General features: G+C 55.0%; 2 protein-coding genes across 4 annotated transcripts; one reads left to right on the top strand and one right to left on the bottom strand.

Annotated features, from left to right (window-relative positions):
• Window positions 1–350: 350 nt before the first annotated feature.
• MLN (motilin) lies at window positions 351–5650 on the bottom strand. Its single transcript, XM_032710971.1, has 5 exons — window positions 5431–5650; window positions 3457–3582; window positions 1971–2087; window positions 1243–1351; window positions 351–487 (listed from the first exon to the last, which is right to left on the bottom strand). Exons 2-5 carry the CDS (start codon window positions 3571–3573, stop codon window positions 480–482), a joined length of 351 nt encoding a protein of 116 aa, XP_032566862.1. The 5' UTR covers window positions 3574–3582; window positions 5431–5650; the 3' UTR covers window positions 351–479.
• A 9606-nt stretch (window positions 5651–15256) lies between these two features.
• LOC116798414 (green-sensitive opsin) lies at window positions 15257–19982 on the top strand. 3 transcript variants are annotated; one of them, XM_032710843.1, is made up of 5 exons: window positions 15257–15909; window positions 17731–17899; window positions 18285–18450; window positions 18562–18801; window positions 18982–19192. In XM_032710843.1, exons 1-5 carry the CDS (start codon window positions 15549–15551, stop codon window positions 19111–19113), a joined length of 1068 nt encoding a protein of 355 aa, XP_032566734.1. In that variant the 5' UTR covers window positions 15257–15548; the 3' UTR covers window positions 19114–19192. The 3 variants fall into 3 exon arrangements, with proteins under 3 accessions (XP_032566734.1, XP_032566736.1, XP_032566735.1); XM_032710845.1 differs by lacking the exon at window positions 18982–19192 and adding an exon at window positions 19825–19982 and having other exon boundaries at window positions 15504–15909; XM_032710844.1 differs by having other exon boundaries at window positions 15504–15914; window positions 17736–17899.
• Window positions 19983–26213: the final 6231 nt, after the last annotated feature.

Here is a 26213-nt window from a genome sequence, read left to right as displayed (position 1 = left end):
ACCACCCTTTCCGTGGAGAAATTCCTCCTTTTGTCCCACCTGACCCTCCCCTGGCACGACTTGAGGCCATTCCCTCTCCTCCTGTCCCTTGTTCCCTGGGAGCAGAGCCCGACCTCCCCTGGCTCCCCCCTCCTGTCAGGGAATTCCAGAGGGAGAAGGTTCTCCCCCGAGCCTCCTTTTCTCCAGGCTGAGCCCCCCCAGCTCCCTCAGCTACTCCTCACAGGACTGACTCCAGAGCCGTGCTCAGGAGGATGGGGATGTTCTCTAGAACCCAGAGCCCTCCCTCTCTCCTTTCCCACACTTCTCCATCTGGCTGAGAAGCACGAAGGATTGAAGACACAAATCCTCCGTTTAATTGTGCTGCGCATTTTATTATCTCACCTCAGATTTTGCTGTTAATCTCTTACAGATTTCGTTTACATAAGTGGAGTCTTTCAGCTTTAGCAGCTCCAGTGCTTTCTCTTCTGATTCTGCAGATATCAGTCATCTAAAAAGAAAAGAGAAAAGCACAAGTGTCCTTAAATTTGTCATTCAGTCTTTCAGGGCTTTCTATATTGTTTCCCACTCCTCAGCTCCTAAAGTAAAAGTTCAAAAGCAAACTGAAATCAGCACAGGCAGAACAACCCTCACAGGGAGAGCAGGAGCCTCTTACCTGGGCTTAGATGTCCCAAACAAGGCAAAGGTGCAGATATAACTCTGGGGAGACCCATCCCACCATCCCTTAATCTGCAGGCAGGAAGAGCTGCACAGCAGACTGCCCCTGGATGTTTTATTTGTCGCAATTCCCACACACTGAGCCCAAAGGAAAAGGAGGATTCACAGCAAATTCGGGTGTAATTAAGTGTTAGTGTTAAGCCCCCATGCAGGGAGCTGGTGTTCCGAGCTGGCTGCAGGTGCTGAGCTGCCTTGCAGGTGCAGCTGGAGTTATAAACCCTTTTGGAAATTGCTCCCTGAAGACTGAGTTTTGGGAGGAGGAGTAGGGAAGTGGCAAACAGCACCGAGGGGAGCTGCTGGGACGAGCTGTGCTGCTGCTGACAGCCAATCTCAACTCCAGGGCACAGGCAGCACCTTACCAAGAAATAACCTTCCCAGAAGGGAGTGGTTGGGTTCTGAGGGCTCTGTAAAGTGAGTAAACATGACACAAAAGCCCTTCTGGGGAATATAAATATCTCTGTGCCGATGAGCTGGTGAGGGGAGGCAAAGGCAGAATTCCCAAGGCAGAAATCAGCCTCCTGACAGTACCGTCTGGAGTGTCCTGTAACAGCTCTGCCAGCACTTTCTCCAGGGCATCTTGGTATTTTTCCAGCTGCCTTGGGGTGAGCCACATCCCAGGTCTGACAGGAACAGCCTGCTGTTGAGAGAGCTAAAGAAGTCAGAAGGAAAAGCTGAGGAGAGCAGAGGAAGGCAGGTTGGGAACAGCCAAGCTCCCTGCAGGAGTGGCTGCACAGGTGGGCAAAGAGTTCCCTGTGTTCAAGTGCAAAAGCACAATTTTCAGATTTGGTAACCAGGCAAACATGTCTTTGAGAGCTTAGCCTGGCACTTAAATCCCTAAAATTGTCCATTTTCTGCACTGTATACAGACTTTGGGGAGTGCAGCTGCATGGGCCCAAGTTTATAAGTAAGGTCTTGTCAGTGCAGAGAAGTGTGGGATCAGAGGTGACACTGGGCAGCACAGCTGGGTGAGAAGGTGACAGGTTAATCCCAAAGCTGAAGCAGCGCTGGGAATCCCTGCCTTGAACTTGGCTGGGGTTCACTGAGTGGCAAAGGCAAACCTCATGGTTCCATTTTCCTAAGGGAGAAGCCAGGTGGGGCTCAGGGGTGACCTGGCTGCTGAGTGTCCAAGAGATATATAGGGGGAGGTAAAACCTTTCTCTGGTGTAACGTGGCAGGGCTGGCAGAGGACACCTCTTGGGCTCCTTGTCCCCCTGTGTGTCCTTGTGGGCTCCTCAGAGTCCAGTGGCTCAGCATACCTGGATGGCCCTGGCTGTGCTGGCACCCACACCGGGCTGCTCAGAGGAGCCTTCCTCGTCCAGCTGCTGCAGGGAGCTCAGGGATTTCTTCTGCCCTCCCCTGTTCCTCTCCTTCTCCTGCAGCATCAGAGCAGAGAGCAGTGGCACAGTTAGTGATGCTGGGACACGACATCCTGAAGGTCCCAGACCCGCTCTGTACCACAGCAGCAGTGGGATGCCCAGCAGCCAGGAACCCCCAGTGCTGGGCACAGAACCAGGGGCACAGGAGGTCTCACCACTGCCTGGAGCCAAGGTGGAATCCCCCCCAGGGCCTCAGGAAGGGCCAGCGTGGCCTTGGGGACTGAAATGCTGCCATGCAGCAGAGGTTGCACGTGAGGGGTAAGGTCGGGTTACAGGGTGGAGGGGGAAGGTCTGCAGTGAACAGGACACTGTTGATCAGTGCAAGGTGACACCATCAGCTGAGGACAGTGACCTCACTGAGCTGGCCCAGAGGCCTGGCCCTGGTTCTGTTCTGGGGCACTGGCAAGGAAGTTTAACTGAGCCCTGCACAGGCTCATGGCACGTGGAGAGCTCTGGGCAGAGGTTGTGTGTTACCAGCCTTCCTGCAGGTCTGTAATGTCAGTCCTTTACCATTCATGGGGCCAAACTTGGCTTCAGGGTCCTCCTCCCTTTATTCACAAAGGAAAAAGCCAGAGATGGTTTGGGATATGACAGACACATGCTCAGAGGAGCAGGGGCAGTGTTTGGGGGACAGAGTTCACCCCCATACCTCTAGAAGACCCTCAGTCCTGGCAGACACAGAGCTACAAGGGCTGTGACACATGAACAATTAACTGGAGAGTGTGCATGGGTCCCCCCATCCTCCCCGAGGACACTGAGGGCTGACTGTGCTCCCCACAGGAAGAATTGCCCTCCAGTGAGTGGATGGGTGTTGGAAATAGGATTTCTCCAGCATCAATGGGCTCTGCACTGCGGGGGAAGCTCACTCGGGCTGTGTTTCAGAAGATGCAGTTCTCTGAGCCTGCCTGACACTTCTCAACAGTATTAGTTTCACATCAAAAGCAAAAACGTTCTCTCTGCACGTCCCAGAGGTGACAACCATCCGGAGGATGGTTAATTATTTGTTGCAACAAAAGACCCGTCACTGTGGTGATGGGAGGCTGCAGCTTCGCTGTAAAAATTACAGCCACTAGCACAGAGGAAGGAAAAATGAGCCCATGGCTGCAGGTGATAACCCACACAGGTCTGTCAGACCTCATGGAGAGGAGTCCAGGCTCTTCCTTTCTGGTCTCACACCTTAGGAATTGTCTCTGTCCTCCCCCACTGCCCTGAACTCTGGGAGGAGTGTGGGATGGGCTGGATCACAATGTCTCCAGGGAAACAGGAGGGGCAGGGGATGGGGTGACAGTGGCACCTGCAGAGTCTGGGGGGTGAGGGCAGGAGAAGAACCTTTCCTGGATTATTCAACACATTTTGGAGGGGTTACCTGCATTTTCTGGAAGTCACTGTGGGTGAAGAAGGGCATGAAGCCTTCAGCCTGTTCAGCCAGCAGAGACACCAGGTACACCAGGAGCAAACCAGCCACCACCTTCCTTGAAACCATCGTGAGAGTCTGAACAACACAGGAAAGAAGACAGAAGGGTAAAGTGTGGACAGGGATGTTCGACCAGAAATCCCTTTGGCCTTGCATCAGCTGCAATCAAATTCATCCCCCAGCTAACCAGAGGTATATTTACTCTTCCAGTTGCTCCTGAGCTGAGAATAGAAGTGTCTTGACTGACAATTCTCTTCTCTAACCTGTTTGTGTAAACAGGTTTGTTCTTGAGCACCATCTCCAGGGACGTCAAGCCCAGCCCTGCAGTGCTGCTCCAGCCTCCCTCCAGCTCTGCTGGAGTGAGGATCTCACACATCCAGAGCAAAGCACTCCCATCAGTCCCACTGCCAGCACGGGAGACTGTGCTGCTGTGAGAGAGAAAAACCACGACAGCTGTCTTGTTAATTTTTGTTTTGTTGTTCCTCACCCCTGGAAGCCTTGGTGGACTGGATCTTTTAAGAAGCCTCATTGGGTCCAAGAGAGAAAGGTGCTTGCCAGGTGTTTGCCAGCCCAGCTCTGTATAATCCTGGAATAAAGGGCTTAAAAACCACCTTCTGGAGTGATTTAACTGTGACTTCTCGTCAGAAGAGGACTTACGTAAACATTAAATGTTCTCTTTAAATATTAAAATACTCTCCCTGGATGGATTTAATGAAGTCTGGTCCCACAGCTTAACTACTTCACCTGATTGGAGCCTGATCCTTAATTAGTTTCGGCAACCTCTTGGTTTGGACATTATTGAAAAGACATTGTTAGGTCAAATTTGACTCCTGAATTAGATTTGCCATAAATATCAGCTGGTATTGAACCAGTGGCCAGTGGAAGTTAATAAATATTCTCTTTCCATAGCACCTGCCTGTCACATCCTCTCCTCACTGCTCAGGGCAGCACTGGGGCCATCTCCCCCTGCCCACCCACGCTGGGTCACCACAGCCCCACAGGTCCTCCTGCCCTGGGACACCACCCTGGGTGTCCCACCAGAGGCACCATTTCCTGCAGGGATCAGGACAGGATTTCTTAGGCTCTCCCCTTGCAATGCAATGTGTTACCTCAACAGCATCAATCTTTTGTACCTTTTCATTTGTTCTATCACTGTAGTAAAATATTGCTGCATACAAAGAAATAGACCCCGTCACCACCTTCATCTCAGCTTGACTATCCCTCTGGGAGCTGATTCGCTCCCTCTTCCCCCACAGAAACACCCCCACACACTTCTTCAGTCAAAAAATGTCCTTTCTGAGTGGCTCTCCCTTATTTTGCAGGCAGGACATGTTTCCCAGCCCAGAGATCTCTCGCTCAGCCTCTCCAGGCAAGGTGTACTTTGTTGTTAGTGAATTCCCGGCTCCAGAGGGAAAACACGAAGCAGGAGGATCCCAAGTTCAGCATCAGCACAACAAAGTACCACAGGGGCAGTGCCAGGTCTGCCCATCCCCCTGTGAACGGGGGAGAAATGGCAGTTTGGGGCAGGAGGGGTGAACAGCCGGTGTGAGCACAGTGACAAGGCAGGATGTTTATCTACGGAGCTGTCTTCCAAAAAATCCAGTCATTCCTGTCAGTAGGACCTGCCTGTGAGTCATTTTGTCAGCTGAGCTCAGGGGGCACCCGGGCTGCCTGTGCTCTGCAGCCTTGGTGCCTGCTGGGTGCCCACGGCAGGGAGGGAGGCAGGAGCTGCTGGAATCAATGTTACCCTGATGGGGAGGGAGCCAAAGGCACCTTCCCCTTTGTTTTGGCATCGCTTTTGTTCCCTCCTCCTCCTCCTCAGAGCTCTCTCTGCTGGGGCCAAGACATGCCAGTAGCACCAGCACATCTGAGTGCCCACCAAGTGCCCACCCCCCCAAGGTGTGGCAGCAGGGACCGTGCACCTACCTGGGCAGTGCAACCACGGGATGCTGGAGGTCAGAGCTCTTCTCCCTGCTGTTCCCTCCTGGGTGCTCCTGCTGGCCTTCCCTCCCTTTATATCCACGTGCAGCCACTCACCTGCGCAGGTGCCCCCCAGTCCAGCTGCCAGGAGGTTCCTGGCTGCATGGAAACAGGTTTCCCAGGCAGGGAACATTGTTATCAGCATTGGATTTTTAGGAGTTCCTCGTTTCCAGGCTGGCAGCAGTTCTCAGTGGGTCCCAGATAGATCTCCTGCTGCCTCAGCTTCCCCACCTATGACATGGAGAGATTCCTCTCTCCTGCCTTGTCTTTGTAGATCCTGAGCCCTGCAGGGTGAAGTTTTCATCGTGTGAATATACCAGCAATAAAATGACACCTGTGTCAATTATATTTCCACTGCATTTGACAAATCACAATAATGTCAAAGTTGCCACTTTGAATCTTCCTGTGGCCCCTTTTCCCACCCTCACTGAGAATTTCCCAGTCCTGGGCACGCAGATCCCCCTCAGGGACATAAACCCTGCACTGACATCCCTCTCCAGACATCTCTCTCCCCCTCTGTGCTCCCCCAAGACCGTCAGACAGGAGCTGATGCCGGAGGGTTTGGGATCAGGCCAGACACATCCTGGTGCTGTTCATGAGGAACCTGAGAGCAACCAGGCAAGAGACAGGAGGGGGGAATGAGGGGAAGCAATGAAATCCATCTGCATCAAGCAGCTCCATGGGGTGTGAGAGCAGGGAGAGCAGCAGCATTCCTGCCTGGCTGGGCAGTGTGTGCGGGAGATCCGGAACAGCGGCGGCCGAGCCCCGGGAATGACATTTGTCACCTGGCTCCAGCACGGAGAGTCAATACCACACCAACACCCCCCGGGGCCACAAGGGCCTGCTGCTGTCACAGCCATCAATACCACTCGATTTGGGCCAGAGCCCTCCTGCAGAACACGTGCCTGTCACCAAGGTGCTTCCCGGCTCCCCGTGCATTCCTGGCAGGTTATCGCTGGGGCCGAGCTGGAAAACTCCCAGAGGCGTCAGCACAGCTTCTGTCCCTGGGACCATGTGTGGGGTGAGGAAAGAACTTTACACACACCACAGGGGGGGTTCCACCCTGCCTTTCCTAAACAATTTGCACAAACCCCATTTGACACCGGCTCTCATTTTAATTGACTTTTCCAGTCCTTTTTTGCATGGTTATGATGGATGCAGCTGACGAGTCAGCAGATGGTGCTGGGAAGTGACAAATTAGTTACCGAGAAAGGTCACTTTTTCAGAGCACTAAACTTTCCCATGTCTTGTCCCTTTGTCCCTCCAAGATGTGGCTGGTTGGCAGCTTTCCATCCGTCTGCAACGGAGCCTCGGCATCGGAAAGGACAACCTTCCAAATCAAACGGGGAGATGAAAATTAATCATATCTGTATTAGCTGCATGCTGCCTGCCAGCCTCACCTCTTAATTATGCAAGAGTGCTCAGAAAGGAAGGAATCATGGAGCTGGAAATAAGGGATCTGACTCCAAGTCTGCAGTGGAAGCGCCAGAGTGGGTGGGAGCAACAGGCACCTCTTGGCTCTGGGTTTGCCCAGTCCATGAACACAGCTTTTGGCACATTCCCATTGTCTCTGCAAAACGAGGATAAATGAAAATAAAAAAATCCCAGCTGGAGATCTCCCTGCCAGCATTATCATGCAAAAATTCCATCCTGCTGCAGCCCTGGCACAGTTTGCAACCTGCAGCCCCCAAAACTCCCCTTGGGTTACGGTGCCAAACCACAGCAGAGGTCAGAAGTTCAACAGAAATGTGATGTGCGAGATGGGGCCGGTGCAGTTCTGCCTGTTCCTAAAGTTAAACGTTTGGCATAATTGGAAGTAATTTTCTCTGGAAACTGGCAGTGGAAGTGCAGTCCATTAAGCCATGTATCAACTGCAGTGTCAGGGAACCGAGGGAGGAACGAGCTCCCCGTGCCAGAGGCACCGAGCATTTGTCTCCATGTCCTGTGCTCTCCCCTCCAAGCTGCCCTGGGCTCGGGGTGTTTGGCAAGTGGCTGCAGGAAGCAGGAGATCAGAGCCAGGATGACTCTGAATTTCAGCCCCAGGCCTCTGCAGTGGTGGGGAGCACGTGGGGGACTGGGGAGCACTGAAATCCCCCCTCCTGCTCTGGGCAGGCACTGGGGGATCCCCAGCAAAGTTTCCAGTTTGGGGGTGAGCACCAGAGCTCCAAGAGCCCTCGTGGGCCACATCACCCTCTTCCCCCCATATCCAACAAGCTGCCTGGATGGAGCTGGCACACTGGGAAGGGGGGACAGGGCTTTATGCAGGGCCAGTTGCTCCCACAGCCCTGCCAGACCCACAGCAGCCATCAGGCTTGGAAAAAACACATCACCAAGCCCCAGTTCCCTTTGCTGGAGCTCACAGGAATCTCTGTCTCACCCCACTCACATGGAATTGGTTTTGCCCCGAGTCAGATGAGTCCAAAAGCCGGTGCAGGCTCTGCTGCTGGAATGGCTGCAGTCACACAGCGAGGTCGGCGTGGGAAGGGGCTCACTTTGGGCTCGGGAAGCAGCAGCAGAAATCTCCTTTTGCCAGCCCAGGCACATCCTCCAGCTCTGTCACTGCATGGATGTGTTACAGATTTCACAGGCTCTGAATGCTCCTAATGAGTAAAAGCACCAGTGGCAAATTTTAGTGCAGTTTTCCAAATACTAATGCTCAATAAACATTTGCAGAATTCACAGGCTTAAAATGTGTGTTAATCTGCAGCATAAATATTTTAAGGGTCCAATCTCCCCCTTCCTGTCCCCAAACTTGCCTGGTCCCACTCGGATTCCTCCCCATGGCTCTGGTGTAATTCAAGGTAATTCATGGCCATTCCTGGCTAAGTGAGAAAATGCATTTAAAAAATCCCCTTTTCTAATAAAATACATTTCTGTGCTTATAAACACTTCCTGTTCTCTCAATCAAGGAACAAAATAAACAAGAGTAAAATGTCTCCTTGCTTCATTTTTCTACATTTTTGGTCACTCCTTTGCCATCCTCTCCCCAAGCTGGAAGAAGTGAAGAGAGAAGGGAGAGGAGGTGAGAGAACACGATGGGATGCAGCTCAGCTGTTCCCATTTTGGTTTTCAAATCCAAGCTACAGAGTTTGCACTTGAAGGCTCAGGAATATTTTTAGGAATGGTAGAAAATGCAGCCTCATGGACAGTGAGGGGCTGTAACTGGCTTATCCTGTGGGACTGAGCACCCTCCCTGGGCACCCCTCTGTCCTTCTGGGGTGCTGGTGACCCTGGGCAGGCGGTGGGAGAGCCTGGGATCTCCCATAACCCAAGTCCTGGGCTGAGCTCAAAGGCAGGGAAATCACTCAACATTTCAGTAAAAGAGGTCCCTGCCCTGCTCACAGGGAATATTTATTAGATTTGATGAAGTGCAATTCAGCTTTTACACACTCCAGGCACCCACTGACCTTTTATTTTCTCGTTCCCTCCTGCTGTTCCCGTATCAAACACCGGCGGATCAGGTTCAGCACTGCAAGACAACACACCAAGGAACCACGAAATGCATTAAGTGGCTGTTTGTGGGGCCGCTCGGGCTGTCACAGCAGCAGGGGGATGATGGATGATGTTCCTGCTCCCACACAGGAGGCAAAACCCAGCCCTGTGCTCACCACTGCAGGGGGGGCACTCAGGTAAGGCCCAGCTCAGTGCAGCCAGGTGTGTCCCCCAGGGAAGGGATCCAACCCCAGGGATCTGCAGGTGACCATGGACATGGGCTGGGCATGTGCCCACCCTGGGGGAAAGAAGGGGAAAGGAAAAAGAGGGGAGAAAGAAAGAAGAGGGGGGGAAAGAAGGGGCACAGCCATTGCTGTGGTCAGTGGTTCCAGCTGCCAAGAGGTTTCCTGGGACAGTGACAGATGGATGCCAGCTGCCCAGGGTTTGTCAGACCCTCACTGGAGTCACCCTGCTCGTCCCACACTCCTCAGCAGTCAGTGGCTGTTTATCTGTGTCTGGGGTTTGCTGCTGCTGCATCTCCATTCTGGCTCCCAAGGCACCAGTTCATCCTGCAGAGAACAAGGAATCAGGGTCAGATGCCTTCGGGGTGACAAACAGATGGTGCAGGTGACAGGTCAATGTGCTCCCTGTGAGTGACCCCAGGAGAGACCTGGGGACCAAGGAACAGTGGTACTTCTATCCCTGCTGGGACATGGGGCCAGGAAAACCAGATGGAAAACTCTGACAGCCACAGAAAGTGCTGCAGAGACACTGGGGCCTGTGCAGATCTGATCCCAGCAGAGGACTCACATTTGATAAAATACCCATTTAATCCGTGGATCTTTTGCTTAGGCGTGGAACAGCAACCTCAGCGAAAGCCTCTCAACCACAAAAGCTTTAGAGAGCTAAACACTAAAGATTGGGAATTAAGGAGAATAAATATTAATGAAAGGAGTGGAAATATCCATCATTTCTCCAGACAGTCCTGCCCGTGCCCTGCTCCTCTGCACAGGCCCTTTGCATTCCTGCTCTCCGGAGCCCTGGCAGCGCTCAGAGTGATCCTGCAGGGCTGGAACTGAGGCACGAGCCACACAGAGGATGGAGGGAGCCCACAGCCCATGGGGAAGGAAAAAGAGGAGCAGGAGCTGCACAAGAAAAGGGTTGCTGGACCAGTGTGGGATTCACTGCTGCAGGTCAAGCCCCGAGTGGCACAGCCAGAGCTGTTATATAAAGGGATGGGGAGAAACCTGGCCTGGGCTGGATGGAAGAAGAGAATCCAATTACAGGATGAAGGACACAGGGAGAGGACGGACACGTTTGGTCTGGAGCAAATCCATAAAAGGTTTTAAAGCAGGGATGGCAAGAGGAGGACAAAAATGACCTGTGGTGCAGGACCCTCGGCCACCAACAAGAGGAGTAGGGGCCTTGGAATGGGGCAGAAGGCAGGGAATGGGGCTCTGCAGCTGGCTGGGGGCATGACCAGGGCAGTGACAGGAGGGATTCTCTCCAGGACACTTGAAGTACCACCAGGATGTGTTTTTTCTGGGAGCTGGGGTACCAATTTGGCTGTTCAGGGTGCCATGGGGACATTGGAGCCAACCCAGCCAGGCACCAGGGAACAGCCCTGCTGGAAAGAGAAAACAAGCTGGCAACCCCCAAATTTCCTCTGTACTGTTTCCCAAAAGATTATAACCCAGCTGCCCATGTCACAGCAGTCTCCAGGCTTCCACTGAGAAAACCAAAGGCTTGTATTAGGAAGGAAAGAAATAAATTGACCCAGTTATGACAAAACGAAGCAGCGTGTGTAGAGCATCACCGTGGAGGGCTGGGAGCAGCCACTACAAGGCCCTCGGGAATAACAGGGTTCCACTTCAAATGAGATTTACGAATTAAAAATAAAAGAGCTGGATTGTTTCTGTGTGCCTGAACCCCCTTTTCTGGCTGCTCAGCCGGGCTGAAGACTGGGCCACGGCAGCACAGTGGACACTGTGGAATGAGGGAGGGGGTGTCTGGGCACATCCATCCCTCTGGAATTAGATAAAAGCCTTCCTTTTGCCCCTCTGACCTTGCAGTCAAGCACCTGCCACTAGTCAGGAGCAGGAAAGCTTGGAGAGAAGAGCTGGACATGGATCCCTGACCCCCAGCTCTCCCTGTGAATTCCTGCCTAACACCTGCCTGGCTCAGGCAGCCCATAAACCAGGACACATCCCAGCGAGGGACTGACTCCAGTCTGCAAGACGGGAAGATCTCACCGGAGCATCTTCCCCATCTCCCTGTCAGAGCACAGCTTGCTCCCTTGCACAGCCCCCAGCACACGGGCTGTGCCAGTGCAGGCAGTGCCAGTGCAGGCAGTGCCAGTGCCAGGCTGTGCCAGAGTGGCTGTGCCAGAGTGGCTGTGCCGGGCGGTGCCGGCGGCTCCTCTGCGGTGCTGCAGGGCTGGGGGGACTGTCTTGCACACCTGCCCACTCTGCTGCAGCCCTGGGTTGTCAGTGAGGGAGGAGTGTTGACAGCACCACACGGAGCAGAGCAGGTTCTCAGCTGAGCTGGGATTGCTCAGCTCCTTGGCAAGAGAATGACAGGGCCCAAAGACTGGCTGTCTCTCCAAGGAAATCCTACGGTGCTTGTAGAGACATTACCTGGATCAGCAGAGGGAGGAAGAGCCTGGGAGCTGACAGGGGCCTGCCTGCTTGCAAATACCACGAGAAGAGGTTGGCGTGGTGCAGCTCTCCTGCTTCCCAGCTGCTTTCTGGCTCAGTGTATCCATTCCTGTGAGGCTGTTCTGGGGGAGAGCCTGGAGCAGGATGGTGATGGGGAACCTGCAGGAAAAGAGGAAAACAGGAGGTGGGGTCCCTCCTGCCCAAACCTTGTGGGTGGGAGACAGGAAACAGTCTTCTGTGTACCCTTATTTTTTGGGACAGAAGCAAGGGCACAGGACAAAGCAGCTCCTTGTGCACCCCCAGATCCCTGTCCTGGATGGATCCACTGGAGGGCACAGCCCTTGCCATGGCCCAGGTAATCCCTGCTGGGGGAGGGAGGGCCCACTGAACCGAATTGTAAATACATCTGTGTCCTCCTTCTCCCTGCCACACGTTTAAATCTATTTGATCCACTCTAATGGATTGATCTACAAGTTTGTGCACACACATCCTGCTTTGGACGGGCGGCTGGCAGCGCCTCGCCCATCACGGCCTGTCAGCTCCACTCAGCCTCACCTCCACCGCAGGGCGAATCCAATTACAGGATAAAGGGTTTTCTTCCCCTCCATATGGTCTCTATAACGCTCTGGCTTTATCTTTCCTTAACCCCTTTCCTGGCGAGGGAGCTCCCAAGTCCGGCGTAAGCGGCTCAGCGCCGCGGCCGCGCGTGGCTGCAATGTGATACCAGGAAACGGGGTCTTCCCAGGGCAGCCAGGGCACCAAGGCACCTTCCTCCCTCTTCTCCTGCCCACTGGGGAGGAACGAGCCCCTCCAGAAGGGAGGTTTGGGGCAGCACGTTGCAAAACTAGTCAGAAGCACAGGGGAAGCTCAGCACGGCCGTGCAGGCAGCACTGTGCTCGTGGCCAAGGGTCACAGGGCTGAGCCTCAGCCCAGCACGAGAATCTAAGCTCAAGCTTCTGCTTCATGACTGATCAGTTATGCTTCTGCACTTCTCTCCATCTTGCTCTGCCAGTTGTTCCCTTTGTGCCCGTGAGCAGGTGGGTCCCGTGCCTCTGCCTAGCCCTGGGCACAGGGGTAGGGACAGGCACCACAAAGGGTTCCAGGAACCCACCTCCCCCGGGGTTTGCTCTGCCTGTTGCTGAGCCCTGCCAACCAGCTGTATCAGCTCTGTGAAGTCAGTTATTTGATTATAATCATCAGCTCTTGCTTTACACAGGACATGAAAGCCCAGAGCAGCTCAGGCCCCGTCACGCAGAGTGCGAACAAACAACGGATGAGAGACAAGCTCATCTCAAAGCGTTTGGCAGGGCAGGAAAACCTGCAAGGGGGAAGAAAACCCTTTTCTTGAGGACAAACACAAAGGCAGCAAACCTCTCCTCCTGCATTAGCCAGGGCCTGGAATTTGCTGCTGCCTTTTTGTCGTAGAGTCAGCACAGAACACAACCCAGAGCTCTCCAGGAGCGAGAACAGCCCGTAACGTTTCCCTGCTAAGAGACACCAAATTAAAGCCATTGCTTTCCATTTCTGAGACAGAGATGCAGCAGGAGCCGAGGTTGCATTCAGGACACGTCCTGGAGGAACCAGCCATCCTCGCCGGTGTCATTTCCCTGCACTGGGTTTATTCGAGGCCTCTGGAATTGCTCCGGCTGCACTGACCTGGGAGAGCTCTAAATCCACTGACCCACACCCCGGGCTGGCTCAGGGCACTGGGGAGTCCACGAGGACACCTGTGCAGGGACAGCCCCGGTGGCACTGCAGGGGTGACTCAGGCTTACCTGCCCCACAGTCAGCTCCAAAAAGGGGAAACATCCCGGTCTGGATCTTGTTGACAGTCTGTTGGCAGTTCTCTCTCTCTGTGAAAGGTTCCTGGGGACCACGCATGAAGCCAAACCTGGACCACACCTCATGTTGAAGAGAGTGGAGGGGATCTGCTGAGCCAGAAAAACTCCCTCCGCAGAAAGTACTGCTGATCCTCTTCCCCAGCACCCAGACCTGTCAGTGCCCCCCTCCCCTCATAGCTATGCTTTCCTTGTACAGCTCTCAGCTCTTCAGGCAAAGTCAGGACACACAGAGAGGTGGCAGGAAGTCTCAGAGATGGGAGGGGGAAATTAACAATCCTGTGAGACACTTGTGTCCACATGTAAAACCTTGGAGAAACACCAGAGCTTTCAGGTGCTCCTGGTGCTAACTGCAAGGTTGGAGGTGGGCCATCACAGTGAAATATTGTAGCTGAAGAGAGTTGCTGTGTCCCATGGAAGTTGGGAGGGACACACTGGAATCGAGATGGATGCACAGCTTCCAGGGCCATGGGACTTCTCCACGAGAAGCTCTTCCCCTCAGGGGAGACTTAGACCCAGAATTTCATGAGTGGTGGTTTCACAGGCCGTGGGGCGAGATAATTCCAAGAGGCACAGCCATCCCATGGGGAGTCCTTGTCCCAGGGCACCTGAGGCTGGTGTGACCCACTTCCTCTGCCATGTCCCAGTTCTGCTGCTGTTGGATCAGCGATTAGGACACAATCCATCCATCCATCCATCCCACCCTCCTGAGCCTTCCGCTCCCGTGCCCCGGCTCTGAGAGCTCCAGCCTTGCAGAAGGGCCTCACTCATCCTGCAGGACAACGCTGACTTTTTCCATGCGTGTCTCGTGGAGGGCAGCGGCGAGGAGGAGGCTGAGAGCTTACCCCGTTATCCGATCAGGCGTTAACGCCCCAGATGTCAGGGATTAAGGGAAGAGCTTCCTAAGGCGCCTTAGGCAGGTCTCCTGGAGAAGGAGCACCCATGACCCAGAAGGAAGAAATGGGGAAGAGCTTGGATGAGATGGAGCACTGGTGCTCCAAGCTGGCACTGATCCTGCTGGGAAGGTTTCACAGTCTCATGTGTCCTGGAATGGGGATCCCACACTCCACAGTCAGTGCTGAGAGACTGGGAGAAGCTTCTTTCCATCCTACTTGCTCTCCCAGGTTGGGCTGGTCTCTCTGCACTCTCTCTGGAGGGAATTCAGGACATCATTGCTAAGTCCTTTGTCCTCTGGCACAACCAGGGTGTGATTTAGGGTAACCCAACCAAGACCTGCCCCAAAACACTGCATTTACCAGGACTGCAGCCTTTGGGATGGGCAGCGGTTTCCCCTCCTGCCTTTGCTCATCTCCTCACACAGAGGTGGCCCTTGGCTGCGCCAGCAGAGCCTGGATTTGCTCTGTGATGGGGACAGGTATCCACACCAGCAGCCCCCAAAACCAGGCACCCAAAACACAGAGCTAAGCCAACGGCTCAGACCCACAGAGCTCAATCCCCCAGTCTTCCCCCAGTGACCTCCTCAAGGTCAGTGGGGCAGAAGTGGGCAATCCCCAGTCCCCAAATCTTCTCATGGGGTCCTCCAACCACTCAGGGACTCCCCAAAGCCTGTGATACACTGTGGACCCCAGAACAGCCCCATTTCCACATCAGTTACCCAAAACGGCCGCTCCCAAACTCCCCACTGCTTTTCCCACCTCTGCTCCTCTTCCCAAGGACTCCCCACCCCATCCTTCCTCCCCCCAACTCCTTAAACAATATTAAACACTTAATGGCAATTAATACGCTTTAATGCAGGTTTTGGGGCCAACTGGCTGCTTAGAGGGTGCTTAAACCATCAACCCCTCTCAATCCCGTTGCCCTTGTCACACAAAGTTAGCCGAGCCCCTCATCAGGCCCCCCCCATGCTCCCTCGAGGGGGCCCAAGGGTATAAAACCTCCCTGGCCCGCGGGCACCGCCAGCCCCCGGCACGGCACAGCCACCACCGCCCGTCCCCTCGGCTCCTGCTGCCCCTGACCCGCTCATTTTCGGGACCGGGGGGGAATCCTTTACTTGGGTGTTTTTTTCCACATTGGGGGGTTGGGGGTGGGGCTTCCCTTTTTTCTCGTTAATTGGGGTCGAAGCAAAATTAATTAGAGAAAACCCCAAAGGGAGGGCAGCTCGCGCAGGGTGGGCAGGATGAACGGGACGGAGGGTGTCAATTTTTACGTGCCTATGTCCAACAAGACGGGGGTGGTGCGGAGCCCCTTCGAGTACCCCCAGTACTACCTGGCCGAGCCCTGGAAATACCGCATCGTCTGCGTCTACATCTTCTTCCTCATCTCCACCGGCTTCCCCATCAACTTCCTCACCCTCCTGGTCACCTTCAAACACAAGAAGCTCCGGCAGCCGCTCAACTACATCTTGGTCAACCTGGCGGTGGCCGACCTCTTCATGGCCTGTTTTGGCTTCACCGTCACGTTCACCACCGCCTGGAACGGCTACTTCATCTTCGGCCCCACCGGCTGTGCCGTGGAGGGCTTCTTCGCCACGCTGGGAGGTAAGGCCTGGGGGGTCTGGGAGGTAAGGCCTGGGGGGTCTGGGAGGTAAGGCCTGGGGGGTCTGGGAGGTAAGGCCTGGGGGGTCTGGGAGGTAAGGCCTGGGGGGTCTGGGAGGTAAGGCCTGGGGGGGGGGGCCTGGGGCTTCTTCAGGGCTTTGGAGCCCAGCTCCTGCCCCTTGTCGTGCCGTCCCACGTCGCTGTGTGGGGCAGAGCTCCCCGTGCAGGCACTGCTTCCCCGCGCCTAAAACTGGGGAGGAAAACAGGTTTATGCATGTTTGACCTTGATCCCAAGAAGCCTCCATCCCATCACCAGCCAGGCAGCGGCAAGGAAAGGAGCCCTGGGAAGGGATCGCTGTTTGCAGGATCCGACCTGGGGTCACCTGGCCACACTGGTCAGGTGCATTTATGGGTCTCACACCAAGGTGGCTCTCAGAGACCCCCCAGGCATGACCACACCACATCCCTGAATTGCTGCCAAACATCTCAGACCAAGCACAGGGCTGGACAAGTCACCTTAGAGGTCTTTTCCAACCTTAACGGTTCTGTGATTATTTCTTCGCCAAAAGGCTTCTCTTTTTGGCAAAAATGAAGGGTTCAGGGCAGGAAGAGATATCCCTCAGAAAGGGAACCCCACGGAAGAGGTACAGGCATGGAGAGGGCTCACAGTTCATCTAGAGGCAAAAGGAAGAGGCAGCAGCTCCTAACCAGAGAGAACAGCAGTGGAGGGGGAGGAGGATCCAGGGTGGTTCCCAGGCTCCACAGCAATGGCTCAGCTCTGTCCTAGTTGCACCAAATTTGGGTGCCCTTGGGAGCCTCCTTATGGCACTTCTCAGGGACACAAGTGCCACCAACACTTCGCCCCTGCAGAAAGCCCTGTGGAAAACAGGGAGAATTCACTTGGCACCCCGTGCCCACACAGCACCTCGTGATGGATCTGACAGCCAACAGTCCTTGTTACCGACGTGCAGAACCACCACGAGGACTTTGCTTTCTTTCCTCTAAGTGGGGCGATTTCCCACAATGATGCTGATCTGAAAACACATACATTTTAAAAATGTGGATATTCTGACAGGGAAAGGCAGTTAAATGTCCTGACCCAAGCCAAGGAAGGGCTTAGTCTTGGGGTCAGATGATCACACAGGTCTGCACCATTTCTGCTGGGTGAGCCTGGGGGCTCCCAGGAAGCATTATTTGCCTTTCCAGTGTTTGCATCTCTCAGAGAAGGAGGAGGCTCCTGTTCACAGGGAAGAAAGTTGGATGGGAAGCAGTCGCTGTGCGAGCAGCAGGTCTCCAGCGAATCCCAGCACAGGGTGTAGTTATCAGCAGATTATCACAGCTGGGGGCATTAGCAGGCTTACAGCACCACTAAACGCTCCCAATCCCCCGAAGTTTAATTATCCCTCATAAATACATGTGCACGCACGCCCACCCACACGGCCCCCCCACACCTCCCCCGATGCAGCGCCAGCAGAAGGCTCATGAAATACACATTTAAAGGGATCAACAGGTTTGGAGGCATCTGGCATCATCACCGGGAATTGTGCTTCCTCACGCCCAGGTGGGACTCACCCCCTTGATTTTTAATCTATTAAAACCCCATGATGATCCCTCCTCTGCCAGCACCTCTCGCTGTGGTGCAGTCCCACCCCTCGGCTCCCAGAGCTCCTGCACCTCAGGGACGGGAGATTCCCAGTTACCTAGCAGGAATGCTGGTTATCCCATGCTGATCCCCAGCCCCTCAGTTCCCTCTGCTCTTCTCCTCACCAACAAGGGGAAGACGAAGCCCAGGGGGGCTCTGAGTTCTCCCTCTCCCTCCCGCAGGCGAGGTTGCCCTGTGGTCCCTGGTGGTCTTGGCCATCGAGCGTTACATCGTCATCTGCAAACCCATGGGCAACTTCCGCTTCTCCTCCACTCACGCCATGCTGGGCATCGTTTTCACCTGGATAATGGCCCTGTCCTGCGCTGCCCCTCCCCTCTTCGGCTGGTCCAGGTGAGTCTCAGGATGCTCAGCAGCAGCAGCAGCTCTCAGCATCCCTCCGTCCACAGGGGGAGAACAGGGGGCTCCTGGCAGGAAAGTGCTCAGCCTGGGCAGAGGGAAACAAATATCCCGCTGCCCGTGGGAGGCAGGGATGTCACAACAAGCCAGCACTGGGTGCCCAAGGGCAGCACATTGGCACAGCTGGTGCCAGCCCTGCGGGAGCCGTGGGCTGCAGGGCCAGCGAGGCCTGAGCAAGGGGCACAGAGGAGCCCACCCAGACCACACGTGCCACTCTTCCAGCATCCCCCATCCTCAGGGAATTTGGTCCTGAGGTTGAGTCCCTCCTGTTGCCCCCAGGGAGGGTCCGGGTGCAGATGCCAGCCTTTCTCCCTGACAGGTACATACCAGAGGGGATGCAGTGTTCCTGTGGGCCTGACTACTACACCCACAACCCCGAATTCCACAACGAGTCCTTCGTCCTCTACATGTTCATCGTCCACTTCTTCATCCCCGTCATCATCATTTTCGCCTCCTACGGGCGCCTCGTTTGCAAAGTCCGAGAGGTAACACTGGGAGGGGATTAATGGGGCCGGGACAGGCAGCTCGGGCAGGAGAGGGGCGGTGGTGCAGGGCTGGAAAGCTGCAGGGCCCCTCACCTCCCGCTGTGCCCACAGGCAGCTGCCCAGCAGCAGGAATCAGCCACGACCCAGAAGGCAGAGAAGGAGGTGACGCGGATGGTGATCCTCATGGTGATGGGTTTCATGATGGCCTGGACGCCCTACGCCGTGGTGGCTTTCTGGATCTTCTCCAACAAGGGAGCGGAATTCACGGCCACGCTGATGGCAGTGCCTGCTTTCTTCTCCAAGAGCTCCTCCCTCTACAACCCCATCATCTACGTCCTCATGAACAAACAGGTGAGATGTCCCACGGCACGCAGGGTGAGCCTCTGCCCTGGGCTGACCAGCACATCTGGGGTCACCCCAGTCACGTTGCTCCTCCCCAGATGGGGTTGACTCTCAGTCTGGGGGCAGCAGCAAGTTCAGGGGCTGTTGGAGGCTTTTGGTGCCACGTTCTCATTTCTCTCCCCTCCTCAGTTCCGTAATTGCATGATCACCACGATCTGCTGCGGCAAGAACCCCTTTGGGGACGATGAAACCTCCTCTGCCGTATCCCAGAGCAAAACCGAGGTCTCCTCCGTCTCCTCCAGCCAAGTATCACCCGCATAGACCATGGACAGTTTGAACTGGGTTTGACCTGCCGAGCTCGGGGATTCAAACAAACAGCCACGCCCCCCCTCGTGCCCCTGCCCTGCACAAGAATTTGGCTGTGCACGTCCTGCCGTAGTGACCCCCCGTGCAGCCCCCACCCCTGCACCCCCGGGGCACTCTGAGCTCCCCCTCACTGACACGGGGGGACCCCCGGGCCCTGCCCCAGCTCCCAGGGCACCTTAGGGGACTGTCCCCACCTGCCCCCAGCCCAGCACCCCCTGCTTGGTTCCAATCGTGTTCAAAGAGAGAAACCCCAAACTGCAACATTGTCCTCCCTGAGATGTGCTCCCCACAGCTCCCCCTTCCCTGGGCTCCAGGGAGCGCCACGGGAGCATCCAGAACCCAAAGCATCCTGACCAAGCACCATTGGAAGCCCCTGGGAGCAGGACCCCATGGTCAGGGTGGCCCCGGGTGCCCCTCGGTGGGGCCCAAGCCCAGGGCTTGCCAGAGCCACGCTCCTGGCACCGGGAATCAATTCCCACAATCCCATAAATCAATATAACAAACGGAGCCACAAGCTTTGCCTCCAGCCCTGCTCCCTCCATCCCCAAGACAACACTGTAGATATATTTTTTTTTTTGTCTTGGAACCTGTAAATATTTGCTCACATACTTTGAAGTCTTTATCTTTCTCAGCCCTTTGCTTTCTCCTCCTCCTCCCAACTCCGAGGCAGAGAAACCACCTTCCTTCCCCCTCTGCTCCGGCTGGACACGCACGGCCAACCTTGGAGGGTGGGGCTGGGACCCGAGCGCTTTCCTGTACATATTTTATAAATAAACGATACCACGTCAGCACAAGGACGTCTACAGGCAAGAAGTAGGGATTAAAAAATAAGAAATAAACAGAAGCAGCACAGAGAAAATCACAGATGCTCAGTCCTTGTCCTTTCTCTTGGGCTGCGGTGACAGGACGCCGGTGGCCAGCTGGGGACATGCAGTGCTGCTGTTGGAGACACAAGCCCAGAGCTGTCCCGAAAGCCGTGGAAGGGGGAGCTGTGGGTCAGGCAAGCCCAGATCAGGGGGGAGAGCAGAGACCATCCCCACAAGGCGACAGCCTCATTAGCTGGAGCACCAAAGGGGTTTAGAGGCAAAAAGAGACAGGAACAGGGCACAGCTGGTGCTGCTGCTGCCCCACAGCCCTCACTGCCAGCCCACCAACAGCCGCTGGCTTTCATCCTTTAATATTTAAGATTTCCCCAGGTAGCCTTAAATAAAACTTCAGCAAAGAGCTTTTTGCAGAGTTCAAGTTCCCCTCCCTGCGGGGCCCTTCCAGTCAGCGTCGTTATGGAATTGGCAGAGTCAAGGAAAAATCATTCCCTGTGTCAGTGAATTCGTTATGGAGCCGCTGGAGAGCAATCCTGAGTCCCATCCCTGCCAGGACCTTGCCCTCCACCCCTCCCTGCTCAGCTCACACCTGCCCCTCTCAGGTGTTATGCCTCCTTTTTCGATCCAAAGCAACCAACAGCAGTGGGAAGGCCAAGTCTGGTCCCTGTGATGGGAACACAGGGATACCAAACACCTTTGGCACCAAAGCACCGAGCCCCAGGGAGGGGGAAGGATGCAGCCCCCAGCCCTGGCTCCCCAGGTACCCTCCTCCTGCCTCCACACCCCGCAGGACTGGACCTGCACCACCCAAATTCGGGGCTGCTGGCCAGGCCCCGGTGCTGGGTCAGCACAGGAGGGATCTCACACCACTCCTGCACTGAATAATTCACGGCCACTCTCCCCGTCTCGAGAGCCTCTTTTCCTTCCCTACAAAGCACCGAGCCCATTTCCCTCAGCTCTTTGAGGACAGAGGCACCGGGGCTGTTTTATGGTGAGTGACTGAACGTGGAGGAGCCCCCGCTCCACCTCCCTCCCCCCGCAGACTCCCGATGCAACAACGTTCCAGGAGCTCAGCCCTCCCCTCCCGCACGCCCTGAGCACAGCACAGACCTGGCCCCGCATCCCCCCGCGGTTTCTATCATTTTTAAATGCTGCAGCTGTAGCCAAGGGCTGCTGCCTCTTGCACAGTGATGCTGGAAGGACCCACAAGGAATCCACAGCACCCTGGAGGAGGATAACAGCAACCTGTGATCCCTAACAGGGAGCTCTGGGGAGCCAGGGACCACCTGGGTGAGGGCTGAGGCTTTGCAGCCAAATTCCTACAGGCAGGAGAGATGGGGAGCAGAGTCCAGCCCGTGGGACTGTGGCAGATGCTGGCAGTGATGCCAGGATCCCCCCGGCAGTGATGCCAGGATCCCCCCGGCACTGCCCACCCAGCTGCCCCCCCCAGATGTGTCCCTACCTGTGTCACCATGGAGAATCAATCCCAGCAGAACAGTTTTCCCTCCTGGTGCATCCATCCCACTGCCAGGAGCCTTCCCAAGGTGGGTGCTGTCCAGACAGGCCGTGCACACAGTGGCCTGAGCGTGACCAGTTATGGGGAAGTGGAGATGGAGTCCCCAGCCCTGGAGGTGCTCAAGGAACAACTGGAGGTGGCACTCAGTGCTCTGGCCTGGGTGACAGGTAGGGATCAGTCATAAGCTGGACTTGATGATCCTGGAGGTCGTTTCCAGCCCCAAGTGATTGTGGGATGCTGATGCTCTCAGGTGCAGGCAGGTTGGAGTTGTCAGTGATGCAAAGGAGCAGCTGCTTTGTCTGGGGTGGAAGCTGTGGATGGGAATAGAAGGATAAACCCGTCCTAAGAGAGTGACTGCTCTGCCTTCAGCCCCTCTGCAGCAGCCACTGAGGATGATGATGGCACTCCCTCCTCCTCAACCAAATCCCTACAAACACCCAAAGCACCCAAGCTCAGCACTGGTTTCTCCAAACCGTGGGGACAGGGGAGGAGCAGCCACCAGACACCCAAAATCCTGAACCTCGTTCAGCCCTCGCTGATCCAACCCTTCCACCCCAGAAAGCATCTCATTCCAGGGTTTCTCTTTTCTGTCCCCCCCTCCTTGTTTCCAACGCTGCTTTTTGGCAGTGCAAAGCTGTAATTCTCTGGGATTTGCCTCCCAGGCCCTGCTCCCCTCATTTTTCAAAGCCCAGGGGCTTTTAAAGATGTTCTTCATCGATCCAACACTTATTTATATGCAAACAATCGGAGAAGATGGTTTGTCCAGTTATTAAATTTGGAGAGCTGACAAAAGCAATCAGAAGATAGATCATGTAATGGGAGATTAAGAAGGAGGCAGCAGGAGTCTGGATTCCTGGCCCCGTGTTTCAGATGGGTTTATCCATGTGTATCTCTGTATTTTTACTGCTCAGATGGCAACGTAATAAAACGAACCAATTGTGCTCTTTGCCCACAGGGTTTATCACTAATTGATTTTGCAACAGCTCATCTAATATCAGCTTCCAAGGCTTTCACAGGGGCTGCATCCAAGGGGATTATCCTGGCTGGGGGTATCTCCTGGCAGAGGGAAAGCCCAGGCTGGGGGACAGGATGGGTCCAGGGAAGAGCTCGAGCTTGGTCCCACTCCCCTCGGTGGGGCAGAGCCCAGGCACCAGCCCAGCTCTGTGGGCAGCTTGAAACCAAGCAGGCTGAGGTGACTTAGGGACATGGCTTAGTGATGGACCTGGCAGGGCTGGATTAAGGGTTGGACTTGATGATCTTAGAGGGTATTTCCAACCTAAACAATTCTTTGAACCTGATTTCAAGTTTCCTTAACTAATTTTCACACAGCTAAGCTTTAATCCACCTTCATTACGTTTTCTTCTCACTAAAGCTCCTCATATTACAAGGACAAGACAGCCAGTGACAATTAGTTGTTTAAAATTTGATGAACTTCATATTCAGATTGGATCTGGGCACAGCCAACCAGCCCCAGCATACCTATGAAAAATCCATTTGGTAAATTCCCTGGGGCAGGAGTTGTCCTTCTGGAGCCCTCAGACCATCCCCACCTGGGAAACCCCCACACCCTCTGTCCCTGAGGAACCAGGAGATCCCCAAACCCAGACCCAAGGTCCCAGCCTTGAACAATCATCCTGGAGTTATTTCTTTCCACTTTTCCACAAATACATTGATATACTCAGGCCCTGCACTTGCCAGGATCATCCCAGTGTCCCCCCTCAGGGCAGGTCCCATCACCTGCTGCAGCACCCCTGGCTGGGGCTGCTCCCACCTGAATTCAGATGCGACTGAGGAAAGCAGCCAGACTTCACCAGGAAACAGAGACAGCTGGAAACTCGGGCCCAAAGGGCATTTCAGTGTCTGCCTCTGCTCTCTGCAGCTGGGATCGCTCCTCCTCACCCCGGCACTGCCGTCATCTGTTTTGGGAAAACTGCAGTAATTGGCTCAATTCATTTTAAATCAGTTATCGTTTGTGCAAGCAGCAATCAGGGAGAAGCAGCTTGTAGTTAATAACATCCTGATTTGGAGCATCCGTAGGGATGAGGAGGGAGATCTCAGTGAGGGGCTGGTCCTTGGTCCTTGACCCCCACCCAAAGAGGGGGCAGGTGAGGGGCACAAACCCTGCACCCAAACAGGGTCCCAGCCCGGTGCTGTGCCACACAGACCCTGCCCTGCCAGGGCTGATCCCTCCAGGCTGGAACAGCACTGCCTGGCCTTTCTCCCAGGACATTTTTATCCATCAGTGCAGAGGCAGCACCGGATGCTGGAGGGTCTGGCTCTGCCTATTTGTCTCTGCCAAAGGAAAAACATCTCTTTGTCCAGCCACACCAGCAGCTCTGGAAAACAAGAAGATTAAAATTAAACACTGTCCCCTTCCCTCTGTGCCATCCCCCCAGTTCCCTCTCTGGGATGCACAGACTCTGGTACCACGGGGAGAAGCTGCCCCTCAGGAAAATCTGTCCAGGTTACACCTTGGAAGAAGCCAAAATTCCAACCCCACAGAGCCAGGGGCACATTGCACAACCCTGGCAGGCCAGGGAGACCCAGGCAGTTTGTTTGCCTTCCCCAGGGGGGGTGCACAAACTCCCACACTTGTGTCACTTCCCAGCAGGGCCACCCCCAGCCCATGCAAACCCTCCCCAAATCCATCACTGCTGCCTGTGTCACGTTAGCAGCAATAAAAGGATTCAAACAGCAATTCCTTACTTTCATGAACAAATGGCCCTGGATGGATGATTCAGGCAGCATTCAATTCCCAGCAAGAAAGTGTCAGCAAAAACCCGGCCTCTCAGATGGAGGAGGAGAACTGCAAATAAATAGGGAATTATTACCACTTAATACCAGGTGGGCTTTTACTCCCCAGTGCTCTCCTCTGGGAGATGCCAAACATTCCTGACACTCCAGCAGCTGGGAGGGCCTGGCCAAGGGGGGACACACGGATTGAGTGATGGCACAGAGACCATCCTCATCCATCTACCAGGGCTCTGCTCCAGCCTGTGCCCTCCAGAGCCCCTTTTCTCCTCCCCACAGCCCTTTCTCCCACCTCCCCCTCCTCACTCCCAGCCTCCCATTCACAGTTCACTGCCACCAACACGGGGGGCTCAGGACTCCCAGCCCCTCAGTGGCACGAGCCCCCCCAGCTCCAGGGGGACCCAGGGTGGGTTCCCTGTGCTCCTGGGGCTGCTCCTGGCCATGGAGCAGCACACACCAGCCTCCTCCAGATTCTCCATCTCTCCTTCCCCCAGCCCGCCTGTATTTTTCTTGTTCATCAGACTGACAAATGGGCAGAAAACAGACTTCTGGCGATTTCCTGCACAGGCTGCCCACTCCTCCTCTCCCCTCGGCGATGACTGAGAGCTGAAGAAACAGGAATAGCATATAAATTTCCTCCCTGCTTTAATAAATACCTCTATTACCTTGTGCTTCCCCCAAGCTCGCTGTGCAGCTCCCGCTGCCCGCCAGGCAGACACAATAAACCAAAACTCTCATTTCTGTGGGGAAAAACCAGCAGGACTGAGCCAGGCAGGTGGAACAGGGCTGGCAGCAGCATGGGAGGAGGTGAAAGCCCCTCTCAGGGGTCTGGCTGCAGCTTTGCATCATCACATAGGGAGCCAAATGAATTAATTTATTAGGGAAGGGGCTTGGGGCTTGTTATCCCTCAGACACTGTCCTGGTCCCAGGGGAAGGAAGGTTGTCACCACCCCCGGGGACCCCAGTGCTGCTGGGCTTGTCCCTGGCACCACCATCCCCTTGGGGTGGGCCTGGGATTTACTCCAAGGAGGGAATAAGGACAAACCACACTAAAACCTCCCCAAGAGGGTTCAGGGGGAACAGAGGGGTTTGGTGGTAGAGGGAAAGCTGTCCCAGCAGTGACCTGAGCTGTGGGCAAAAACCCCTGCTGGGTTTGTCCTCCCTGTACCTCCTTTGATTCCAAACCCTTTCCCATGGCTGTCAGGACACCCAGGAAAGAAAGTGCCACTGCACCTTGGCCACCAGAGCCCTGGGAAGCACAGGCAGCCTTCCCAAAGGGCCTGAGCATCTCCGTGGGATGCAGAGACCTCACTCCATCCCCACCACACCTGGTCTGTGAGGCAGCAGGTAAATGCCACCAACCTTTTACCCCCCCCACCACTGCCAACAGCCCCCCAGGGGACCACTGTCCCCTCTCTCACCCACAGCAGGGCCTCATCCAGCCCTGTCAAGCGGGCACAGCTGCCCCCATCCCCTGGGCACAGCCCCCAGCTCCTTCACCTGTGGTTGGATTGATGGTGGTGCTTTGCAAAGCCTGAAAAAAAAAAACACCTTCTAAAGGAGTATTAGGGGGTGGCAGCCTCCCTATTTCCCCCTTAGCCAGCAATTGGTGTGTCTCATCTGCTTCCTGGAGTCTATTTAACTTCTAAATTTAACAAGCTCTTAAACAAGTAACAGCAGCAAGTGGCAGCGCTCGGCTCCCACCCCGCGAGTGGCATTTTGGGGCCCGGCCGCCACCAGCCCAGAATGGGAAATTTCTCAAATGTCTCTTTGATTTATGGCTCCAGTTAATTCTCCAGGAGGCCCGTGAGCTGCCCCGAGCACACCAAACCTCCGAGGGATAAATAATTTACCAGATGGTTAAATATTCTTTAAGGTCTAGAGAACATCAGCAGGAGCAGAGTTTTTCGAGGGAATAACACAAAGCTACAAATTGAGCACAAAAAGCCTGGACCAGGCACTGCCAT

Source organism: Chiroxiphia lanceolata, chromosome 25, assembly GCF_009829145.1.
Source record: "Chiroxiphia lanceolata isolate bChiLan1 chromosome 25, bChiLan1.pri, whole genome shotgun sequence".
In the NCBI taxonomy this organism is placed as follows: Eukaryota; Metazoa; Chordata; class Aves; order Passeriformes; family Pipridae; genus Chiroxiphia; species Chiroxiphia lanceolata.
The sequence above is the reverse complement of the archived record's forward strand: the minus strand, read 5'-3'. Positions and strand labels throughout refer to the sequence as shown.

Excerpts from the sequence above, each read along its gene's own strand:
- MLN (XM_032710971.1), bottom strand. The coding sequence starts at position 3,573 with ATGGTTTCAAGGAAGGTGGTGGCTGGTTTGCTCCTGGTGTACCTGGTG. Across the intron at positions 2,088-3,456 it reads GTGACTTCCAGAAAATGCAG|GAGAAGGAGAGGAACAGGGG; the intron begins GTAACCCCTCCA and ends CTGATGCTGCAG. Across the intron at positions 1,352-1,970 it reads GCACAGCCAGGGCCATCCAG|CAGGCTGTTCCTGTCAGACC; the intron begins GTATGCTGAGCC and ends CTCTCTCAACAG.
- LOC116798414 (XM_032710843.1), top strand. The coding sequence starts at position 15,549 with ATGAACGGGACGGAGGGTGTCAATTTTTACGTGCCTATGTCCAACAAG. Across the intron at positions 18,451-18,561 it reads TCGTTTGCAAAGTCCGAGAG|GCAGCTGCCCAGCAGCAGGA; the intron begins GTAACACTGGGA and ends CTGTGCCCACAG. Across the intron at positions 18,802-18,981 it reads ACGTCCTCATGAACAAACAG|TTCCGTAATTGCATGATCAC; the intron begins GTGAGATGTCCC and ends TCCCCTCCTCAG.